Below are 22,596 nucleotides of genomic sequence, written 5' to 3'. Positions count from 1 at the left end.
CCTCGGCAGCCGAACAGAATGTTTTGGAAGCAGAAGTAGTAGTAAATCAGGAGTTTCTTGCTTCTTATGCGAAGGTTATTGACTTGATTTGTCTATTCAATATTCTTTCAAGGAGGTATGAAACTCCTTCCACCATAGCTCCGACTGGAATTGAAGCGCTTTTAGGACCAAAGAGATATAAAGATGTAGTATGAATAACTGTTCAGTCATGCAGAGTCGGTGTTACATAAATGCACGGATTTCAAGGAGGGATAATTCTTTGCGATCAAATAGATCGTTCAAATTTCTTCCCCCGCCTTTGCTGAGACAGGAAATATTTCATGACACCTGTTGTTCCTTTGCTAGGAAGGCATATAAATCTGGATGCTGTGCGATTAAGACCTGGATTGACCTTAGACCAGGTGAAAATGGAATGTCCCTCACTTACTTGTCAAGAAGCTGCTACATTGGAATCAACAGCTTCTTCTATTTTCCAAACAGCATCGTGGTTAGATATTTGGTCAACAGCGGTGGCTAAGATTACCTCTCCAGATTCAACCAGGAGATAAGTGGATGAAACAGCCTTGTCAGGTTGCTACAGTCTGGTTCCACAGCAATTTCATATCTAATAAATTAAAGTGCCAACACTTGGCTAATATCTTGTTAATGACAAGAGATGCAGCATTGGGCAAGTGTTACTATCTTGTTAATGAGAAGAGATGCAGCATTGAGCAAGTGTTATGGCCTCTGAGAGAGAGGTCCGCTTCAGGTTCGATATGAAATAAATAAAAAATTTCAACACCAACAATTGAAACTGGGGATACGAATATAGAAACTAACACAACAAAGGTTTATTTACAAGCTTACTAACAAAGGTAAATGCAGAATGGTTTCTCCTATTTACATAAAGAGGCAAAATCTTACACTGCATGAACTGGGGGAACAGTGAGGTAATTCAAATACTTGCTGGTTAGTTTTGTGACTCGAAGCGATGGCTTCACAAAAGGAGAACGGCGATTGCAGACGTCCTCTTGACTCCGTATTGCAGAAAATAATGTCTACTCTTGATACTTGAAAGGCAGGAACTCCCCAAAACCTCTAGCAGGACATTTTCTTCTCTGAAGTCTGCTCAACGTCGAGATAACTCGGTCGTCCACTCCTGAAGACGACTAGACCAAAATCCAACCAACTCTCGAGCAACTTTTCTTCTGATCCTACGTCGGTTCCTTTTTCTCTTATCTCGGATGATCTCTGCTGCTGCTGATCTCTCACTGATAATCTGATCTGTGGCTCTTACTGAGGATATCTCTCTGTGACTAACTGATGACCTCTCCTTTCTCCTACTTCGTCCGTCGTATTTATATGGCACTCTGGAGGCGGAGCCTACGGCGAACGTCACAGACTCCCGAGATTACCGGAACTTCTCCGAAGAATCTAGACGAGGTATTGCATCAGAAATCGCGGCGTTTCTCACGTCACGTCGGCGCCTGATGAGTTCCACAACACTCTTGCCGATTCTAGAACCATCATGAGAACAGGCACCTCCAACACAATGCGCTAATGCCTCCTTGCTGCCGAACTTCTCATAAATGCGTTTTCCTTTCCTTTATCTCCCTTTGCTATAAAGCAATTACCTTGACACCAAGTTAAGTCAGTGTTGTAGATGTGGATTCTCTGTTAACTCTTTGAAATGGTTATACCCTTGAGTCAAAATTTCTGTTGTCACAGGACATAATAGAAGCAGCGATTGATGGAAGGATGGAACACCAATGATAGATAGGTTCAACAAGCAGTAAGCAAGTTGACAGGAAATCACCCTGTTGAGATAAGACAGGCTCAACAAACACCCCAGAGAGAATTAAGCCTACTCTTATGAGGGTATCCATCCATTGAGGGTTAATGACTAGTGTATGAAGAAACGAGCTAACAAGTTTGTTATATTTCCTGAAATATCAACATTCACCCTGCTATTACTTTTTCTTTTGCTTGCAATAACAACAAATTCAGTGTCATCTACTGATAAAGATTGTTTTAACTGATTTGTTCTCCTACATTGCTCTTATGCATCAGTTTGCAAGTTTTGACTGGCCTCTAGAAGCAGTTACTCTTAAAAAGACTTAACCCACACCTTCCCAGCTTGCCTGATATTAGAACACTGTTTTTTTCCATGATGAATAAATTTCAAGCCCTAAAAGACCTTCTTCTTTTCCTTTTCATCCACAATCAAAAATGTCCTGCTATTGTTTCTGTCCTCAGCCACTTTCTTAAATTTCAGCTCTTTTCTGCTTAGTATTTCTCATCAGATTGCCCTTTTTCTTTTTACGCAGTTCAACTTTCCTTCCAGTATTTTCTATCCTTTTCTTCACTTTTCATCTTCTAAAACCACTCTCCCAGTCTAATTTCTGCTTCCAGCTGAATAAAATCTCATCACTGCTGTCTCTCTTTCAGATATCTCTGCTATTCAAATTTTGGTGGTTGTTTCTTTCCAGATTCTAGCAGGACAACTCTCACATTCCTTACAGAACAGTTTGATCTGGTGACCTAGGACTGTTGAAAAGCCACTACAATTGTGGCAGCTGCTTGGATCAGTGGTTCCTGCCTTTAAACGTCTATGAATCAGGACAACTTCTCGGCCACCTAAGGCGTTTGCTGTTCTAAGTGTACTAATGTTCACATTACCAACAGTCTTACTGAGTCCATGCTTTAAGAACCATTCACCTGATCACAGAAACATTGCTTCCAGTCACTATATGTGCTTTTAGAGGAGGATTCACGACAGGTGACTTCCACTGCCATTTTTCCCATATCCTAGTACAGTGGTCTCCCCGTATTCACGGGGGATGCGTACCAGACCCTCATGAATAGTTAGAAACTGCGAATAGTCGGAAGCCCTATAAAAATGGTTAAAACCTATTTTTTTAGTTAAAACTCAAGAGAAACCCACTAAAAATGTATAAACCTGGTTTTTTAAATAGTTTTATCATTTTATGATGAAATTGATAAAAAAAAAAATAAAAACAGGAATTTGTGGATATTTCTCATAGAAAAATACAGCAAATAGGCGAATTTTCCGTGAATAATGCCGGGAAACATTCCAGAGAGAAATCCACGAATGTGTGAGTCCGCGAATCCGGATAACGCGAATATGGGGGTCCACTGTATGTATATATTTTGGCCTCTATTAAAGTTTTCTGCTTTCAGTTGAAAAACATTAACAAACTGTCCATAAAGCATTGTGCTGAATTCCTTAGGAACCACTAAATGCCAATAATGTACAAAAATTGGGTGTGCTGAGTTTCTCCTGGAAGTATTGTGCATAAAAGAGATATCTTCAGGAAGTAACTGGCTGCTTTTCATTTGGTAATGCCAGATATCAATGTTAGTTTAGAGCATAGAATACTTCACAAGCGACACTACGAAGTTGATCAAAAGGAAACGTGTGTGGGCTAGAAACCCACCATACTTTTAAAATACAGAATGTAGAAATAAACTATAATCGGTATGGAAAAGGGCTTAAAAAGAAGTCAAAACATTGAATAGTATTGGCTAGTAAAGGATGGGGAAAAGAAAATTATAATTCTTGAAAAACAAAATATATTTTTTATATACAAACCATTACTGTCCTGATAATAGTAAATTTCATTTGTAAAACAAAATCCCATACATATCAGTCCACAGAAAGTACTTAATCCCAAAAAAGGGATTTTGACGTAGGAAAAATCTATTTCTGGGTGATTGGCTCGTGTCGCCCTATGAAAGGATCCTTAACATCATTCTTTCTAGGTAAAATTAATCTAAAATTACCAGAGAAAACAAAATTAAGAAAATGTCAGTAAAACTGACTCGCTCACTCTTTAAAAGAAGTGTCGGTATGAGAATAGGGGCGAGTGGGATCACTACCACGAGACATTCACCATTTAGACCTTCCAATCAAAATCCCCACTAGAGAGAGCCGATACCAACGGGCGATGCGGCCGCTACTACTACTACTAGGGACGCCACGGACAGCAGCGCCCCTAGCGGTCATCCTTAATCTATGAACATCTTGTCCTGCAGGGAGGGCAATCAGTACAGGGTGGGTTTCATAGGGCGACACGAGCCAATCACCCAGAAATAGATTTTTCCTACGTCAAAATCCCTTTTCTGGGCTCAGCTCGTGTCGGCCTATGAAAGAGTACCAGAGAAACAGACAAGATGGGAAAAAGGACAAATGAAAGTCAGTTGTAAAAAAAGAGGGATATAATATAAGTGAATCAGTTATTACAGAATATAAACTAAGTACTTAAAGCTAACTTATTCTAAACAATGACATAAAAGAAAGCCAGTAATGTAAAGTACTTAAAATTAAATTATAGTAAACATAGTAAAATACAATAATGCAGTGCAATTTAACAAAATAGATCACTTAAATAATGTATTTACATAATATACAAACACATTGTGTCCTACCCTAGCATAAAAATAAGGGTAGGTACACTGAAGTACATTATAAGTACATAGTGTGGATGTCCCTAGCGAAAAATAAGGGACAATCCACCAATATGATCTCAGCGGCTAAGGCTAGAGTATCCGAGTAGCATGGCGATAGGGTGAGGCATGTTGGACGAGGTAGGTAGAAAGGAGACCTGGATCTATACTATGACTACTATACAGTATCAGGAGAAACAATGTTTCCCGCTGCTACTGCAGAAAATTTTAAAGATTCCAAGGACTTTAGATAGTGACGTTTAAAGACTGTCGGAGATTTCCATCCAGTATACTTTTTAAGATCCTCAAAGTTCATATGTTGAAAGTAGTTAATTGAGGTGGCTACTCCCCTGATATCATGTGCTTTTGGAAATGAATCAGGATTGGCTTGTTTAATGAAGTAAAGGATCTGTTGTCTAATACCTTTTACTGATAAAGTACCACCTTTTTCTCTCATGAAGAGAGAACCTGAGGATCTTGAGGATGTACGAGATAGAAAGGCTCTTAAAGTTGATACTGGGCAGAGAGAAGGATCTTGCGGAAGTGGGATAACTTTCCAAGGAGCCCACCTTGCAAGAGGATCCTCATTTTTAGCCAAAAAACTACGATCCAGAGCAAGCAGAACTTCTCCTGAGGGGAGGAATTCCACATGACCCGCATTTCTGGATAGAGCCGACAGTTCTGAAATTCTAGCTCCTGAAGCTAGGCTTAATAAGAATATAATGTCTTTCTAAGAAGCATTATGAATGTACAAGACGAGTTGTCAGTATCTGATGCTAGTTTGAGGACATCATTTAAGAACCATGAGACTGTAGTAGGCCTTTGAGAAGGTCTAAGTCTAGCACAGGCTTTAGGGATAGACGTAAAATAAGATTCAGTCAGATCTATCTGGAAACCTAACTGAAAGATCTTCTTCAAAGCCGATTTATGAGTAGTAATAGTGCTAGCTGCTAAACCTTTTTCAAACAAGGATCTGAAAAAGGATATAGCTAAGTTAACTGTCATGGTTGTAGTGTTTGATTCTTTCAGGAAGGATGCTAATTTTTTAACAGCTGAGTCATATTGTCTAATAGTTGACTCTCTCTTATCTGATTCTAGGAAGAGGATGTTTTGTGGATCAATGTTAGCATCTTTATTAGCCGCAAACTTCATGAAGTCCATAAAGTTAGGGTCTGAAGAATTCCTGAGGAAGCGAACACAGTCCTCATTTGTACTGATTGTGACAGCTTGGGATTGGGAATCCGTTGAGGTCGGAGACCCAATTCCAGAAGCAGAGGATACCAGTTGCTCTTGGGCCAGTCTGGAGCAATCAGGGCTACTAGTCCCTTGAAAGTCCTTAGCTTGCTCAAGACTTTCAAGAGAAGATTCACTAGAGGAAAGACATAAATTTTTCTCCACTGATTCCAATCTAACGACAGGGCGTCCGTGGCATAAGCCAGAGGGTCCAGGTTGGGGGCCACATAGCAAGGGAGCTTGTGGTTCGCTTGTGAGGCGAAGAGATCTACTTGGAGACCTGGGACTCTCCGGCATATCCACTGGAATGACCTGTCGTCTAGGGACCATTCTGATTCCAGAGGGACCGACCGGGACAAAGAGTCTGCTATCACATTTCTTACCCCCGCCAGGTGAGTGGCGGACAGATGCCATTTGTGTTTGTCTGCTAGTGCAAAGATGGCTATCATGACATGGTTCACATGTTTGGATTTGGACCCTCCCCTGTTGATGCAATGAACTACCACGGCACTGTCCAAAACTAGTCTTAGATGAGACTTTTCCGGGGGAAGAAGTCTCTTCAGGGTAAGAAATACTGCCATTGCTTCCAGAACGTTTATGTGGAGCTGGCGGAACTGAACTGACCAAGTCCCCTGAACTTGTTTGAATTGAGAATATCCCCCCCACCCGGACAGGGAGGCATCCGTGTGAATGGTTAACACTGGAAGGGGATATTGAAGGGGTACCCGTTTGGCCAGGTTTTTTACTTTTGTCCATGGACGGAGTTGATTGCGAAGGATCTGTGGAATTACTGACAACTTGTCTCGAGATTTGGCGTTTGCTCTCGATCGCCAAACTCGATTTATATCTTTCAGCCTTGCTTTCAGGAGGATATCTGTCACTGAAGCAAACTGAAGAGAACCTAGGATTCTTTCCTGGCTTCTCCTTGATGTTTGCTTGCATTTGAGAAATTGTCTCACAGACTTGGCTATTTCTTTCCGTTTGGCCACTGGAATTGACAGATTGTGGGAAGACAAATCCCATTGGATTCCTAGCCACTGAAAACGAGACTCCGGAGTAAGTCTGGATTTCGTTTTGTTTATCTGGAACCCCAGATGTTCCAGAAATTGAACTACCTTTTTCGTGGCTTTGAGACATTCCTCGACTGTTGGTGCCCAGATCAACCAATCGTCGAGGTATGCTGCTATCATTATTCCCTGAGTTCTCAATTGTTGCACCACTACTTCTGCTATTTTCGTGAATACCCTGGGGGCTACATTCAGACCGAAGGGCATCACTTTGAATGAGAATGTCTGATTTCCTAGTCTGAATCCTAGGAATGGGCGGAAGTGTCTGGCTATAGGGATATGATAGTATGCGTCTGTAAGATCGATGGAGCATGTGACGGCTCCACGAGGAAGTAAGGTCCTTACCTGCGAGATGGTAAGCATTTTGAACTTGTCGCAACGAATGAAAGAGTTTAGCCTTGACAAGTCTAAGATTACCCTTCTTTTTGTTGAGCCTTTCTTTGGCACGCTGAATAAGCGACCTTGAAATTTTAGATGCTTGACTCTCGCAATAGCTCCTTTCTGAAGGAGTTCCTCCGCATAATCTGTTAATTCCTTTGATGGTACTTGATGGAATGATTTGATTGGAGGGGGATCTTTGATCCAACTCCAACCCAATCTCTTGGACACTATGCTCTGTGCCCAATTGCTGAACCCCCACCTGTGACGGAAGAGGAACAGCCTCCCTCCTACCTGGGGAGCCTCACTGTTGTTGGGCGGGTTGACCTCCACGCCCTCCTCTGAACTGCCTACTCCTTGCCGCTCTTCCTGTGCCACGCTGGCGAAAGTGGCCTCTCGCTCTGCTACCTCTCGACTGCCTCCTATTAAAGGGAGGGTAAGCCTGACCTTCATACATAGGGTTGAAGGCCGGCGAGAGTGCGTAGGAGGTCGAGGGTTGCGACTGAGGAGACAACAGGAGGACGGGTTGGGTCTGCTTCGAGGTTGAAGGTTGTCCCTGTTGGGTAACAGGGACGGCCTGAACGAATTGCTGCTGCTGCTGGTGTTTTTGGTAAGGCTGGAACCTTTTACCAGACTTCTTTAGTTTCTTACCAGCAGTGGGGGCGGATTCTTGTTTCCTCTTAGAGGAGATACCCCACCTAGCTCTAAGGCTCTGGTTGAGCCTAGCAGCTTCGTGGTGCACCTCATTTACAGCGGACTCTGGGAAGAGGTCCGCTCCCCACATGCTGGAAGCCAGGAGTCTATTAGGTTCGTGCCTAATAGTGCATTCCTGCAGAACGTGCTTTCGGCAATTCCTCCTAGCTTGGAAGAAGTCGAAAGCATCCGTCTGAACCGTTTGAAGCTGGGACTTGGCCAGAATCTTAAATAGAGGTTCTGTGCCATACGATAGAGCAGCCATCTCCATGATAATTAGAGAATTGATGGATCTGCCAAACCTAGTTCGAGCGTCGAACTCTGCCTGGATCAAGGAATCAGGCAGCCTTGGGAGCTTTTCGCCAAACTGGTCCATTGCACAGTCCGGTTTGAGCTTACCAAGCGTGAAAGTGGCAGGCAAGTTCTCCCACAATTCTCGAAGGCTGGAAAGAGCGGAGAAGTAGAATCCGCTTCCCTCAGCTGTGGCATGGGCTCATCCTTGAGGATCGCCTGAAGAGTCGCTTCCACTATTTTGGTAGCGAACGGAAGAGAAGCCTCCTCCTCCGTCGCAAAAATAGTAAAAGGACTCTTGAAAGCCTGGAGCTTAGTGTTGGTACACTCCCAGTCCTCAAGGCAGTGAACCCATTCCCGTTGAGCGTGCTCTCTACTATAGAGCACGTTCTCTCTGGAGATCTTGTCCTCCCTAGTGAGGGCCGCTACGGTCAGCCTAGCATATCCAATGAAAGGCTGCGTCAATCCCGGAGGATAAAACTCGAAGTCCTCAATCCTTCGAGTTCCACACTCCGGGACAGAGATCATACCGTCCTTGAATGGAGCGTAAGCGGCCACTCTCCATGGGTTCTCCATGGAGAAGGCTGGTAGCGACTCATAAGGTGGTAGCTGGAGAATACCAGCACTTGCTACTGGGGAGACTGGATGAGGAGCCTGAGCAAGCCCAGCTACTCGGTCCTCATTCTCTCTAACTCTGTTAGAGAGATCTTGGATGGACTGGCCCGACTGAGTCAAAGTGCTCGACAGTTGTGCGAACATCTGTTCGAACTTGGTTCCGAGGGCGGAGACCTGTGAGCCTACCATCTCTCCTACCTGTTGCATCACCACTGCTGAGAAAGCAGTGGGATCAAAGGTGCTAGGTCCCGCTACTCCAACCGGCGTTGCCGGAGTGGATGCGGTGGAGGCCGGAGAAGGCATTGGCTCAGCAGGAGCGCGAGCCTTCTCCTTAGAAGCCTTGCTTCTAGAGCTCTTTGAATAGGAAGAGCTCGGCTTAGCCTTCACCGCGTCGGCATAGGAAGTCGAAGACTTCTTAGCTGAAGAAGACGACGACGACTTTTAGAAGTCGTCTTAACAAGGGTCTTCGGTTCTCTCTGTCCCTTCACCTTTGGGGGTACAGAGAGAGCGGGAGAGCGGGCAGGGATCTCAGATCCCAAAAAGCCTTGGAAAGAAGCAGTAGAAGAAGGGACAGGAGAAGATCCAGGAGCGCCCAAGGAAAGACCTTGGGCACCCGACACACCTACCTCAACCAACAAATCCTCCGCACCTACCGCCATAGGCTCAATATTAAGGTCCAAGGTTGCGACGTCTGGGACCGTCTCCTGCGTGGCCACGGCCCCGAACGACTGCTGCATCTCTTGCTGGATGGAGGCGATGAGAGGGGCTGCAGAGATGGGGTCAACATATCCTGTTGACTTGCCGCCGGGGAAGATCTGAACGGCCAGCTTCTTGTCCAAGATGTATGGCTGGCCCTTGGCGGCGTTCTTCCCGAAGCCGCCCACCCAAGCCTTCAGGGTTGCTAGGGCGACTTCCCTCACACCGGCAGCCTGAAAGAGAAGGCGAAATGAAGCTTCTAGTGGCGGGGGCGGGGTTAACAAGCTTATGACTAAGTGTTGTTAGTAATACGATAAAGAAGTCTACAATCGACTTACCACCCCCACCAGCTGACTGACAAGGTCGTAACAGATGGCGCAGGCTTCCGGGTGCCAGACGATCATGTCGTTGTGAGTCGTGGCACACGGGGCGTGAGATCTGCACTCATCGTGGGCGCAGGGGTCGTACAAAGTCGCATTGCACCCTAGGACCTGACAGTTGGTAGCCTGTAAGTAAAAAGATACATAAGTATCAGCAGAACACTTACAGCCTAACAATTGCTCCGCTGCATGCCGGAGCGAGAAAGTTAGATTAAACCAGAGCCCCGCCATAATACGTGTGGTAACAAGATGGTTGGAGTTTGTCCAAGGCTACGCCGGAGACAAGAGAAAGAATCCAACCAGATGTGGTGGTGAAATATGAAACCACGACGGAAAACGACGGAGATGGTATACATACAATTATAATTCTAGAAATTCATCGTAAAATTAGGGTATATCCTTAAAAATAACGAAATAAATATCAAACTTTTCCCCCGTCTACTAGAAGAGTGCCCGGGTAAGAAGCAAGCTCTCTTCCGGTAGCGGGGAAAAAAGGGAAGGATATAGTAGGCAAGCAATAGACCACTAGAAGTGACCACCCCGCCCGCTGGCGGAGCCAGCGAACTATAACCAAAGGTGCCCCGGCTGCGGCGGAAGGCTCCGTTCGTTATAGTGGGGGAAAGGTGGGACTGAGCAACTGGGGGGGGGGTTCCCGGCGTAACGCGGCGGGAGAGAGAGAGGGGGGGGGTGGCCTACTCCTCCCCGTCCCAACAACTACCCGCTCGGTGACCCGGTACCCGAAACAAGTGGTCGCCCTATACCCCAGCTGGGAAGAACCCCTGGCCTCCTCAGAGAAGGAGGGAGGAAGGCTACTGAGGTTGTCATGGCAACCAAGGGGTCCCCCAGACCCCTCCCTATACCTGGTAGGGAGGGAGGGGGAAGGGTAAGGTGCGATGGAACACGTGACCGCAAGTGGCCTAAGCCGCGATAGCAACACAACAGTGGAAGGGCCACGTGAACCAGGCTGTACCAATACATGGGACATGCACCTAGGCTAGCCTAACACCCTAAATAGAACTAAAATTACATCGTAAAGATAGAAAAGACACTTTTAGTAACTGAAAAAGAAGCCCAGGAGGAGGCAAACTGTTCCGAGGAACAGAAGCCTACTCAGAGCCAGCGATAGCCGATGAAGAGCAAGAGCCGGGATGCTGGGCCAGAAACACAGAATAGCCCTAAATACCAAACTAAGAGAATTGGTAAATGGGCTAACCTAGCTAAAAAGGCGATGTAAAAAACTATGAACGTGATATAGAAAGCCCATAAGTATAGGAAGTCCCAGTATGGAAGACCGGGAATTCTTAACATGAGGCAGCATGGCGCCGCCACGAGTCGACCGGGAAACCGTATATGACCTATTAGAAGGAAAATACTGGTCCCTGGAAGACTAAAATACGGTAAAATACTACTTATGAGGCACTTAACTTAGCCGATGCGATGGCAGCACGTTCCATGATGGAGAAGGAGGTAAATCCAAGAAATTAGCACACGAGCAAAAAATGCGTACAACGCTTACCGCTAATAATTAAGGATGACCGCTAGGGGCGCTGCTGTCCGTGGCGTCCCTAGTAGTAGTAGTAGCGGCCGCATCGCCCGTTGGTATCAGCTCTCTCTAGTGGGGATTTTGATTGGAAGGTCTAAATGGTGAATGTCTCGTGGTAGTGATCCCACTCGCCCCTATTCTCATACCGACACTTCTTTTAAAGAGTGAGCGAGTCAGTTTTACTGACATTTTCTTAATTTTGTTTTCTCTGGTAATTTTAGATTAATTTTACCTAGAAAGAATGATGTTAAGGATCCTTTCATAGGCCGACACGAGCTGAGCCCAGAAAGTATTTTATTAGTTTGCATAAGATACTTTGACAACTTGATTCTTTATAAGTAGAGGTAACTGGTTTGTCACCATTATCATCCTGAACAATGCTGTCAGATGCAAACAGCCTCTATGAAACCTGCCTTGCATATTTCCTATCCTTGTCCTTCCACAAATCTCCACTCATCTCCAAGTAGATCTGGGACTTCTGGTTCATCTGACGCTTAGAGGACCCCAAATGACAATATCAAATACTGTTCTCCCATGGATGGTGCAAAGAGTTGCCCAAGCCATCTCCTTCTCCCCTTCATCATTATACCACCTACATGTGGAACTTCCATAATTTCTCTTACAATATCATTTCTCATTCTTTCTTATCATCTGAAACTTTTTAATCTAAATGATTAAGCCTGTGATGTACACATTTTTGTTGCAATGATCTGTCTGTCCAACTACTGGGAAGTGGCTCCATACATGTGCAATGTCCTGATCCTGTGATACAATTTGTGGCTGGTCTGTCAAGGTACTGATGCTACTATACACTTGAATCATTGTATCTGTGAGGTCATGTTCCTGCCATGGACCCATCTTGGGATAGCATGAATGTCCTACATCACAGCTCCTATCCCGACAAAAATCCCTATTGCAATCTTGGTCATAGTGACTGTCCTGGCTCTATTAGTACTGATACTGTACACCCAAAATAGATGTTTTCACGGCCACATAAACCTGTCAAGCATTATGATTATGAATTCACATACAATTTAGGAATATACGTACTACATAGAATTTACTGTGATGAAAGTCATGAACTGACTGTGATGATAGTTTCCAAATGTGGGTATGAGAACTACCATTTCCCAACCTCTCTGATTGGTTTGTCTAGCCACATTAAATTATAAGGTTTTGTGAACCACAGGTTTGTATTTGCCTACAAAATTTACTATCCAAATTAATGACTAAATCACCAAATGATAAAAAAAAATTTAAAATAAAGTTAATCTTACCTATGCTTTTATCGTCTTCCAACTTTGCACCACTCAGTTTTCGCAGAATCACAAAACTCAAATTTGTGAGGTATGACAGGAAAGTTTGGTTCTTCAATTCTAAAAGGCTTATACCCTGAAAAAATATACATATTTTTAAAAGACTTTGTACATTGTAGAGAAAACTATCTTTAATATATAATCAGTCACTTCTAAGGTATCTTCCTCATTTATCTTAAATCCATCACAACATGGTGCTAAAACCTTAATCATTTAGGAACTAAAAATTGAACACCATATAGTTTCAAAATTGTAAACAAGTGTAAAAAAATTACATATACAGATACACAAGGGTTGGCATACATATTTCAATAGAACTGTACACCCTACAGAGAAGTCTCTAAAAGCTAGATTTGTAAATATTGTGTTTTTTGCTTACTAGGGGAGTAAACCTACAAAGTACTCTGTTGCTGTTCTTGTTCTTGTTGGTGGGGTAGGAAAGTTCTATGAAAAAGGTCTGATTTAGAATGAAAATGTAAAAATTAAATAATGTGCATGTATTAAAACAGTAAAGAAAAATTACTTCTAATAAAATATAACCTGTTTATTTTAATTTTTGTTGGTGAAATAAGGCTCTATTTGATGTATGATGACATACAATCAGTATGCTACTCATCAGAGGAGCCGTTCTATGGTGATGGGACACACCCACTTGGACTTAGGAACCACCATAACGGCATTTCTGAGCAACATATCACAGAGCTAAGACATATCTCAACTACTCCGGAGATATGAACACCAGGATATGAGTTACATTCCTGATCTGATTACAGGCAGTCCCCGGGTTACGATGGGGGTTCTGTTCTTGAGACGCGTCGTAAGCCGAAAATCGTTGTAAGCCGGAACTTCATGAAAAATCCTAAGAAAACCTTACTTTTAACGCTTTGGGTGCATTGAAAACTATGCAAACTGCATTCTTATTGCTTTTTTCATCAGAAAAACCTTCAAATATTGATTATTTTGCATTTTTGGTTATTTTTCATCTGCCAGATGAACGTTGTAAGCGTCGTAACCCAGGAAATAATGTCTGATGAATATAATTGAGAAGCGCCTTAACCTTGGAACGTTGTAAGCCGAACCCGTCGTAACCCGGGGACTGCCTGTACTCGGACAAAAAGGTAGGTTAAGCTAGGAATCGAACCTAATCAAATCCCAAATTCTTGAAGAATGGGAAAATTTCCTTGCCGAATCAAGTAGCAGAAGAACGTTTGGGAATTTGAAGAGTATGTCCAAAAAAATACATAAGGCTAAACCAAGTCTAGGCCTAGGACCCAACCACCTAGGCTAGGCTAAGTTGGTAAGGCAGATTTGAATTAGCTAGATTAGGCTAAGAACTCAACTACTTGATAAGTTAAGAACCCAACACTAAGGCTAGGTTATGGTAGCTTTGAACTACCCTAGTTAGGCTAGACTAAGAACTCAACCACTTAAGCTAGGTTAAGGTAGCTATGAGCTATAGTAGATTCATATCAACTGTGCATCTCATGTCTAGGCCCGTCTCTTACGATGCTCCTGATTGGCTGTTGATAAGTCAGTCACAGGGCTGGAAACTCTCAGTCTCTCAAGAGAGCTCACATAGGCAGGATGTATGTTCCATTTCTCTTGAAGGATACATCTTTCAAAAGTATCCCTCAGGAGAGATGGAATATATATCCTGCCTGTGTGAACTCTCGAGAGAAACTGAGAGTTTCCAACCCCTGTGATTGGCTTAACAACAGCCAATCAGGAGCGGTGTAAGGGACTGGCCTAGAGATCAGATGCACGCTTGATGTGAATCTACTATAGTTAAGCTAGGCTAAGAGCTCAACAACCTAGGCCAGGTTAAGGCAGCTTTGAACTAGTCAGGCTACGCTAAGAACTCATCCACTTAGGATAGGTTAAGACAGCCTTGAACCGGTTTGGCTAGGCTAAAGACTCAACCACTTGCTAGGCTAAGAACTCAACCCCTTAGGATAAGCTAGGGTAGCTTTGAGCTAGTTAGGCTAGGGTAAGAACCCAACCACTTAGGCTAGGCTAAGATGGTTAAGACATGTTCCTCTTGTATATTTCAGTACTTTATTTCAAAGGACATTGTTCAGTGCAACACTTGATACAGTTTTACCATCACTAATCCAGTAATTGTTAAATCTGGTTTCATCACTAATCCAGGACTAATTTTGGCTGGCACAATTTCAAATTTTCCAGGTCACTGCATCAACCTGATGCTACTGTTTTGTTGGCACTACTTATGTACGTATATTCCCTATGTAACACAATTGTGTTTTATCATTTGGTTTCTAAAAAAATTAACAAATGCAGTGAAAATATAAATGAAAATAGCATAAACTATAAATAAGAAAATCATAAGTATGTATAACACCACAATACAAAAGCTTAGGAACTTCTCCAATGCCAGCAAATGCGTGTGGGTTCATATGTACACACGCTCAAACAATTTGTGGCAGAGTTTCATAATTTTTCATTCACCTGCCTGACGCACGATTCATGCCTTATTAATCTATTTTTCTTTTCAAAGATGGAAGAAATCTTATTTAATGAGGTTAAACAGTCACTGATATCTTTAGAACATCATGTTATGTTATTGTGTAAAATTATATTGTTATTGTACAATAAAGTTTCATACATACTTACCTGGCAGATATATACTTAGCTATAGACTCCGTCGTCCCCGACAGAAATTCAAATTTCGCGGCACACTACAGGTAGGTCAGGTGATCTACCCGCCTGCCGCTGGGTGGCAGGAGTAGGAACTATTACCATCTTGAACCAGATTTTCTCTTCCACCTGTCTCCTGAGGGGAGGCTGGGTGGGCCATACAATCGTATATATCTGCCAGGTAAGTATGTATGAAACTTTATTGTACAATAACAATATCATTTTCATACATTCAACTTCCCTGTCAGATATATACTTAGCTGATTGGCACCTTTAGCGGAGGGTAAGAGACAGCTAATTACTGACCGGACAGGTAAACAACATATGTTGTAGGTAATAAAAGTTAATTAACAATACCCTGGTTCCTACCTGTTTAGGCGGAAGATTTCATAGCTTGTGCTTAGAAGTCTGCTTCGCCTCAAAAGCTTCAGCGAGGGTGTGCCCTATAGCTGAGAACTCTTGAAAGGACTGTCAATGGGGTCTTATCCACTTACTCAACAGAACCTGATGGCAATTGTCACTGGGGTCCTATCCACTTACATGACAATATACCTATACCTATTGGCATATAAAGGAGTACAACACTGATCCCGATCACCCGATCCTAACCGTGGATTAGTATTTACGATTGAAAGGCGTTATCCCCAAACACCTTTCAAACAACCTAAAAATTCAACACCAAATTATTTTAAAATCACACTATATAAAATATAAGGACAAAAAAAACAAATTTAAGGATCAGTCTTCTCTCCTTTCCCCAGCACTGTATCCGCTGATACATAAGGTCCCAAAGAGAAGCATCTCTCGTATGTTACCCTCACATCTTTCAAGTAATGTGAGGCAAACACTGAGTTACACCTCCAATACGTGGCTGCTAAGATGTTCTTCATCAACATGTTCTTGTTGAACGATAACGATGTAGCAACTGCACGTACCTCGTGTGCTTTAACCCTTAATGTCTTATATGCCTCACTATCACAACTCATGTGAGCCTCAGTTATCACATTTCTCACAAAAAAAGCTAAAGCATTTTTTGACATTGCTCTTTTCGGGTCTTTAACAGCACACCAGAGGCTTTGATTGCAGCCCTGCAGCTGCTTCTTCTTCTGCAAGTAAAACTTCAAAGTTCTCACAGGGCATAATGTTCTTTCCATCTCATTTCCCACTAATTGAGAAAGCCCTTTAACTTCGAAAGTCCTAGGCCAAGGTCTCGAGGGATTTTTGTTTTTAGCCAAAAACAAAGGCCTGAAAGACAATACAGCCGAATCCCTCTTAAAACCCACTCTCGAGTCCAGAGCTTGTAACTCACTCACTCTTTTCGCAGTAGCGAGAGCTGTTAAGAAAATACATTTTCTTGTTAAGTCTCTGAAAGACGCTTTCTCGGGAGGTTCGAATCTCTCTGACATTAGATATCTGAGAACCACATCTAGGTTCCAACTAGGGGTGAGAGAAGTTCTTGATTTTGTCGTCTCAAATGATCTAATTAAGTCATGCAGATCTTTGTCATTCTCTATGTTCAGGCCCCTATTCCTGAACACAGCAGATAAAAATGCTTTTATAACCTTTAATGGTTGATACTGCTAGCTGAGATTCTTCTGGTAAATACAAAAGAAAATCAGCAATTTCGGTCACAGAGGTATCGGAGGAGGACAGCTTCTTCGCCTTGCACCATCTACGGAAAACTTCCCACTTCGATTGGTATATCCGCATGGTTGAGGACCTTCTTGCTCTAGCAATTGCTTTTGCAGCTTTGCGAGAAAAGCCTCTCGCTCTGACCAGTCTTTCAATAGTCGAAAGGCAGTCAGGGCGAGAGCGTGGATGTTTTTGTGGTACCTCTCGAAGTGGGGTTGTTTGAGCAGATCTGTCCTTTCGGGAAGAGATCTGGGGAAGTCCACTATCCATTCCTGTACCTCTGTGAACCACTCTCTTGCAGGCCAATAAGGAGCGATCAATGTCATCCTCATTCCCTCCGAGGACACGAACTTCCTCATTACTTCCCCCAGCATCTTGAATGGGGGAAACACATACGCGTCTATGCCCGTCCAGTTCATGAGCATGGCATCTATCGACAGGGCTCTGGGATCGTCCCCCAACGAGCAAAAGTTTTCCATCCTTCTGAAGAGGAACGTTGCAAATAGGTCTACTTGAGGCTTCCCCCAAAGAGACCATAGTTGCTAGCAGACTTGTGAATGAAGGGTCCATTCTGTTGGAAGGACCTGGTTCTTTCTGCTTAATCTGTCCGCTCTTATGTTTCTCCCTCCTTGAACGAACCTCATCAGGAGTCGTATCCCTCTTTCCTCCGTCCAGATCAACAGATCCCTTGCCAGCTCGTAAAGGGAGAAAGAGTGTGTCCCCCCCCTGTTTTCTGATATATGCCAGAGCCGTGGTGTTGTCCGAGTTGACCTGGACCACCACGCCTCTGACTTCGTTCTCGAAATGCTTCAGTGCTAAGTGTACGGCTATAAGTTCTTTTGCGTTTATGTGCCAGGTCTTCTGTTCCTTCGTCCAGATGCCTGACACTTCCTTCGTCCCTAGTGTTGCTCCCCATCCCGTGTCCGACGCGTCGGAGAACAATACTAGGCGAGGGTTCTGAAGCGACAAAGACACTCCTTCGTTCCTTCTTAGCGGCTCTAACCACCATCGCAAGTGGTGTTTGATGTTCTCCTCTATGGGAAATGTATCCATAAGATCTCCCTTCTTCCTGTTCCAATTTCTTCTTAAATGGAACTGCAAGGGTCTCATATTCAGCCTCCCCAGAGAAACGAACTGCTCTAGCGACGAAAGGGTGCCCAGAAGACTGAGCCATTCCCTCGCTGAGCTTCGTTCTTTCTCTAGGAAGACCGAGATCTTTTCCATCCCTTTCGTAATCCTTTCTTGGGATGGATATGCTCGAAAACCCCGAGAATCCATCCGAATCCCCAGATAGACGATGGTCTGACTGGGGATCGTGTGAGATTTCTCGAGGTTCACGAGCAATCCGAGAGATCTGACTAATTGTAGCGTTATCTCCAAGTCCTCCAAACACTGTTGTTTTGACTGTGCTCTTATAAGCCAGTCGTCTAAGTAAAGCGATATCCTCACCCCCTCCAGATGTAGCCATCTTGCTACGTTCCTCATCAACGCCGCAAACACCTGAGGAGCCGTCGAGAGGCCGAAGCACAAAGCCCTGAACTGATAAATCCTTCCCTGCACCATGAACCGAAGATATTTCTTCGACGAATGATGCAGGGGGACGTGAAAGTAAACATCTTGAAGGTCGAGGGAGACCATCCAATCTCCTGGACGGAGAGCAGAGAGGACCGAATTGGGTGTCTCCATGGAGAACTTCGTCTTCTCCACGAACAGTTCAATGCACTCACGTCCAGGACCGGCCTCCACCCTCCCGAGGCTTTTGGCACCAAAAGCGCCGAGAGTGCGGATCCTGTACTCTCTCGATGGCCTCCTTCTCCAACATCTGCTGTACCAACCCGAGAAGGGCATCTCTTTTTACAGGGTCTTTGTATCTCTCTGACAGCTCCCTCGGTGTCGTCGTCAATGGAGGTCTGTTCCTGAAGGGGATGCGGTATCCTTTTGTTGAGAACTTGTAGGGACCAAGAATCCGCTTTCCTTGAAGCCCATGCTTCTGAAAATCTCAGAAGCCTGGCCCCTACTGGTGCTTGGAGGACTGGAACCTCATTTAGGATTCTTTCTCGGGACTCTGATGGAAGATCTTCCTCTTTTCTCCCTCCTCTCTTCCTTGGGGCTCGGCTAGAAGTTCTACCTTGAAAGGGCTGTTGGGCAGTTCTTGGTTCCCTCTTCGCGACAGGAGCAGCTGGTCTAGGATTCTTAGCAGATTGTACCAGCAAATCTTGTGTTGCCTTCTAGTAAGCGTGTGGGAAATATCCCTCACTAACTGAGAAGGAAACAATTGTTTAGACAGGGGGCGTATAAAAGAGAAGCCCTCTGTACTGGAGAGACTGCCTTGGTCAGAAAAGAACCATAGACAGACCTCTTCTTCAATACTCCTGCCCTGAAAAGGGACGCCACTTCAGCCGATCCATCCTGCACCGCCTTATCCATACAGGCCAGAATGCTATGCAAGACTTCTCGCTCTAAAAACTGAGGGTCTTGCATCTTTTTGGCCAAAGCCCCAAGGGACCAGTCTAGGAAGTTAAAAACTTCCAAGACATGGAATATTCCCTTGAGGAGATGGTCCATTTTGGACATTGTCCAGCTTGTTTTGGCCGATGGAAGTGCGTGTCTCCTCGCCGAATCCACCTAGGTCGAGAAGTCCGCTTCAGCAGATGAGGGAAGAGCAAGTCCCGTAGATTCTCCTGTGCTGTACCAAATCCCTCTCCTTCCCGATAGCCTGGAAGGGGGACAGGTAAACACAGTCTTTCCCGTCTCCTCCTTGGTTTTAAGCCAATTTCCGAAAGACTGCAAAGCCCTCTTCATTGAGATGGTCGGTTGCATCTTCAAAAAGGAGGAAGACTTTGCAGTCTTCGTACTTGAAAATAAAGACCGAGGAGAAGGAGGGGCAGCAGGACTCAGGGACTCTCCAAATTCTTTTAATAAGAGGGCTGTCAATGTCTTATAGTCTGTAAGACCTGCCCCCTTATTTTCTTTAGAGTCCGAGACATCTTCTAACTCTTGCTGAGTTTTATTCGGAGATGAGTGCGCAACTGGAGGAGGAGGACTCCTCTCTCGGGAAGGTGAAGGGCTCGTAGCAACACCGACTACAACCTGACAAGGGCTACGGCTGCCTGTGCGACGTCTTGAGTCCCTGCCAGGCGAAGGCCGATGTTGTCTTTCTACACTAAGGCCCTCCTGACAAGGACGATGGCCGCCTGTGCGACAACTCTCGTCCCTATCAGGGGAAGTCCTTAAATGTCTCTTGCTTCTCCCAGAATCAAGTCCTTCCTGACAGGGACTACGGCCGCCTGTGCGACGTCTAGAGACCCTGTCAGGCGAAAACTGATCCTGAGAAAAATCCCAAAGAGGAGCCTCCAAGTCCGCTTCAAACTCCGATAATGTTTCAGAATCATAGCGCCTGAAGCTTGGTCCTTCCAGTTCAAATAAGTCTTTGCGCCTGCTTGTCATATGATGGATGTCAGGCGCTCGACGCTTGCTAGAAGGTTTAGGCTCTTTACGCCTAAGATCAGGCTCTTCAGGCGCTTCAGGCTCTCCAGGCGCTTTGTGTCTCATTTCAAGCGCTCTAGGCGCTTTGCGCCTCGATTCAGATGCTTCAGGCTCTCCAGGCGCTTTGCGCCTCATTTCAGGCGCTTCAGGCTCTTTGCGCCTCACTTCAGGTGCTTCTCGCCTCATTTCAGGAGCCTTGAGTTTTGATTCAGGCGCCCTAGACGCTTTGCGTCTCATTTCAGGAGTCCTAAGCGTTTTTCTTCTCATTTCAGGAGTTTCCTACGCTTTGCGTCTGATTTCAGGAGTTTCAGGTGCCTTACGTCTGACTTCCAAAGTTTCAGACGGTTTACGCCTCGATTCAGACGCCTCAGGCGCCTTCCTTATAGTAGGAGATTCAGGATCTCGATATTTATATAAATCCTCTCGCCTTGACGGCGTTTTGCGCCTGACAGGAGCCTGACGTCTGGCTGGCGCCAGGCTTCTGGTAGAAGCCTCGTCCGAGCTCTCAGAGAGTTCCATAGGACGGGATCTTTTAATTGGAAGGAATTTATCCTTCCTTCTAGGAGGATCCTTCTTAAGCACTCCTACTAACGAAGAAATTTGCTTTTGCATATTCTCCAAAATCTTCGTAGCTACGTCCTCTTTATCAATCTCCGATGAAGGAGAAGGAGCTTCAGAATAAACCTCCTTCCTCCTCTTTTCCGGAGGATATTCTTCCGGAAATTCTTCAGGGCTAGAATAAAATGTTGGAGACTTCCACGATCTCTTCGACGGTCTCGATAATCTATCTGAACTCCATCCTTTCTTCGAAGACGAATCAGATGAAGAAAAACACTGTTTCAGGACGTCTTTCCAACAACTGTCCTTGGCAGTCTGGGACGCAACTACAGAATCTGCCGAGGGGACGCCTGACCGGTGGGGATTCTCTGAAACCTCCCTGCGGCTTTCGACATTTCTTCTCCTCTGGGCTTGGGAGCTTGAAAGAGGTCTAGGCCTGGGAGCGAGACAGAGCCGATCAGACGCACCCTCCACTTCACTGGGAACACTTTCACTTCACTTACCTTCTAGTTCCTTTAGTTTACGCTCCATTTCAAGAAGCGAAGCTTTCAGACTCGCAACTTCTGTTGCTGAACTTGCTGAATCAGATAATTGTGAAGGTAAAGCTGCATGGGAGGAAACAATTGGGTTAGATATAGGCAATCGTCCGCTAACTGGCTCGTTAGAGACCGACCTACTCACACTTTTGGAAGAGGCTTTTCTAGCCCTATCCCTTTCCAAATTTTCTCAAGTAGGAATCAAGAATCTTCCATTCCTCCTCATTCAAATCCTTGCATTCATCACATGTATTCAATTGTGAGCATACATTCCCTCTACAATTTTTACAAGTAGTGTGAGGATCTACCGAAGCTTTCGGTAGTCTCACATAACAACTCTCATTCACACACACTCTGAACAAAATCGAAACGTCAGACATTATGAGAAAATTCCAAATCCAAAATCCAAAAAACAGTCCACAATAGCGTATGCCAAACCAAAGATCCAATACGTCACCAAATAGCAGTCCAAAAGATCAACGGCGTAATGAAATTCGAAAGTCAAAGTCAGGAGGAACTAGCAAACGATGTTACCAGTACCGGCGACAGAGAAAATCTGGCTCAAGATGGTAATAGTTCCTACTCCTGCCACCCAGCGGCAGGCGGGTAGATCACCTGACCTACCTGTAGTGTGTGCCGCGAAATTTGAATTTCTGTCGGGGACGACGGAGTCTATAGCTAAGTAGCTAAGTATATATCTGACAGGGAAGTTGAATGTATGAAAACTATTTTCCATGTAGCAAATTTGATGTGAATGAAACGAAGTGATAAAAAGTGTCATATCACAACCACTAATATACATTACCAAATAGATAGGAGACACCTATCACTAGTAGCATCGCATAAACATAGTCCTTGAATTATCATTTCAATATTAAGTTGAAGGTAGTTAAACTATTCCATTTGTTAAATTTTACAAAAAACATTGGAAACTCACAAAATGCTATCAAATAAAAAAATAAAAAATAACCTAACAGTGTGAATCATGCAACCTCACTCTATTGCTTTTGATGTCGTTATGTACACGGGAATCTTACGTCAATGTGTCATTTATCGGTCTAAGAAACATCC

At 44.3% G+C, this 22,596-nt stretch overlaps 1 protein-coding gene across 1 annotated transcript in view; it reads right to left on the bottom strand.

The window, feature by feature from the left end:
- LOC135198083 (neuroguidin-like) overlaps positions 1-22,596 on the bottom strand; it is a 114,628-nt gene that overhangs the window by 49,312 nt on the left and 42,720 nt on the right. The window contains exon 3 of the mRNA XM_064225508.1: positions 12,620-12,734. Within this exon, the coding sequence (XP_064081578.1) occupies positions 12,620-12,734 (115 nt within the window). The remainder of the gene's footprint in view (positions 1-12,619; positions 12,735-22,596) is intronic.

The sequence above is a fragment of the Macrobrachium nipponense genome, chromosome 21, assembly GCF_015104395.2.
Source record: "Macrobrachium nipponense isolate FS-2020 chromosome 21, ASM1510439v2, whole genome shotgun sequence".
NCBI lineage: Eukaryota > Metazoa > Arthropoda > Malacostraca > Decapoda > Palaemonidae > Macrobrachium > Macrobrachium nipponense.
This window is presented reverse-complemented; position numbering and strand designations above follow the sequence as displayed.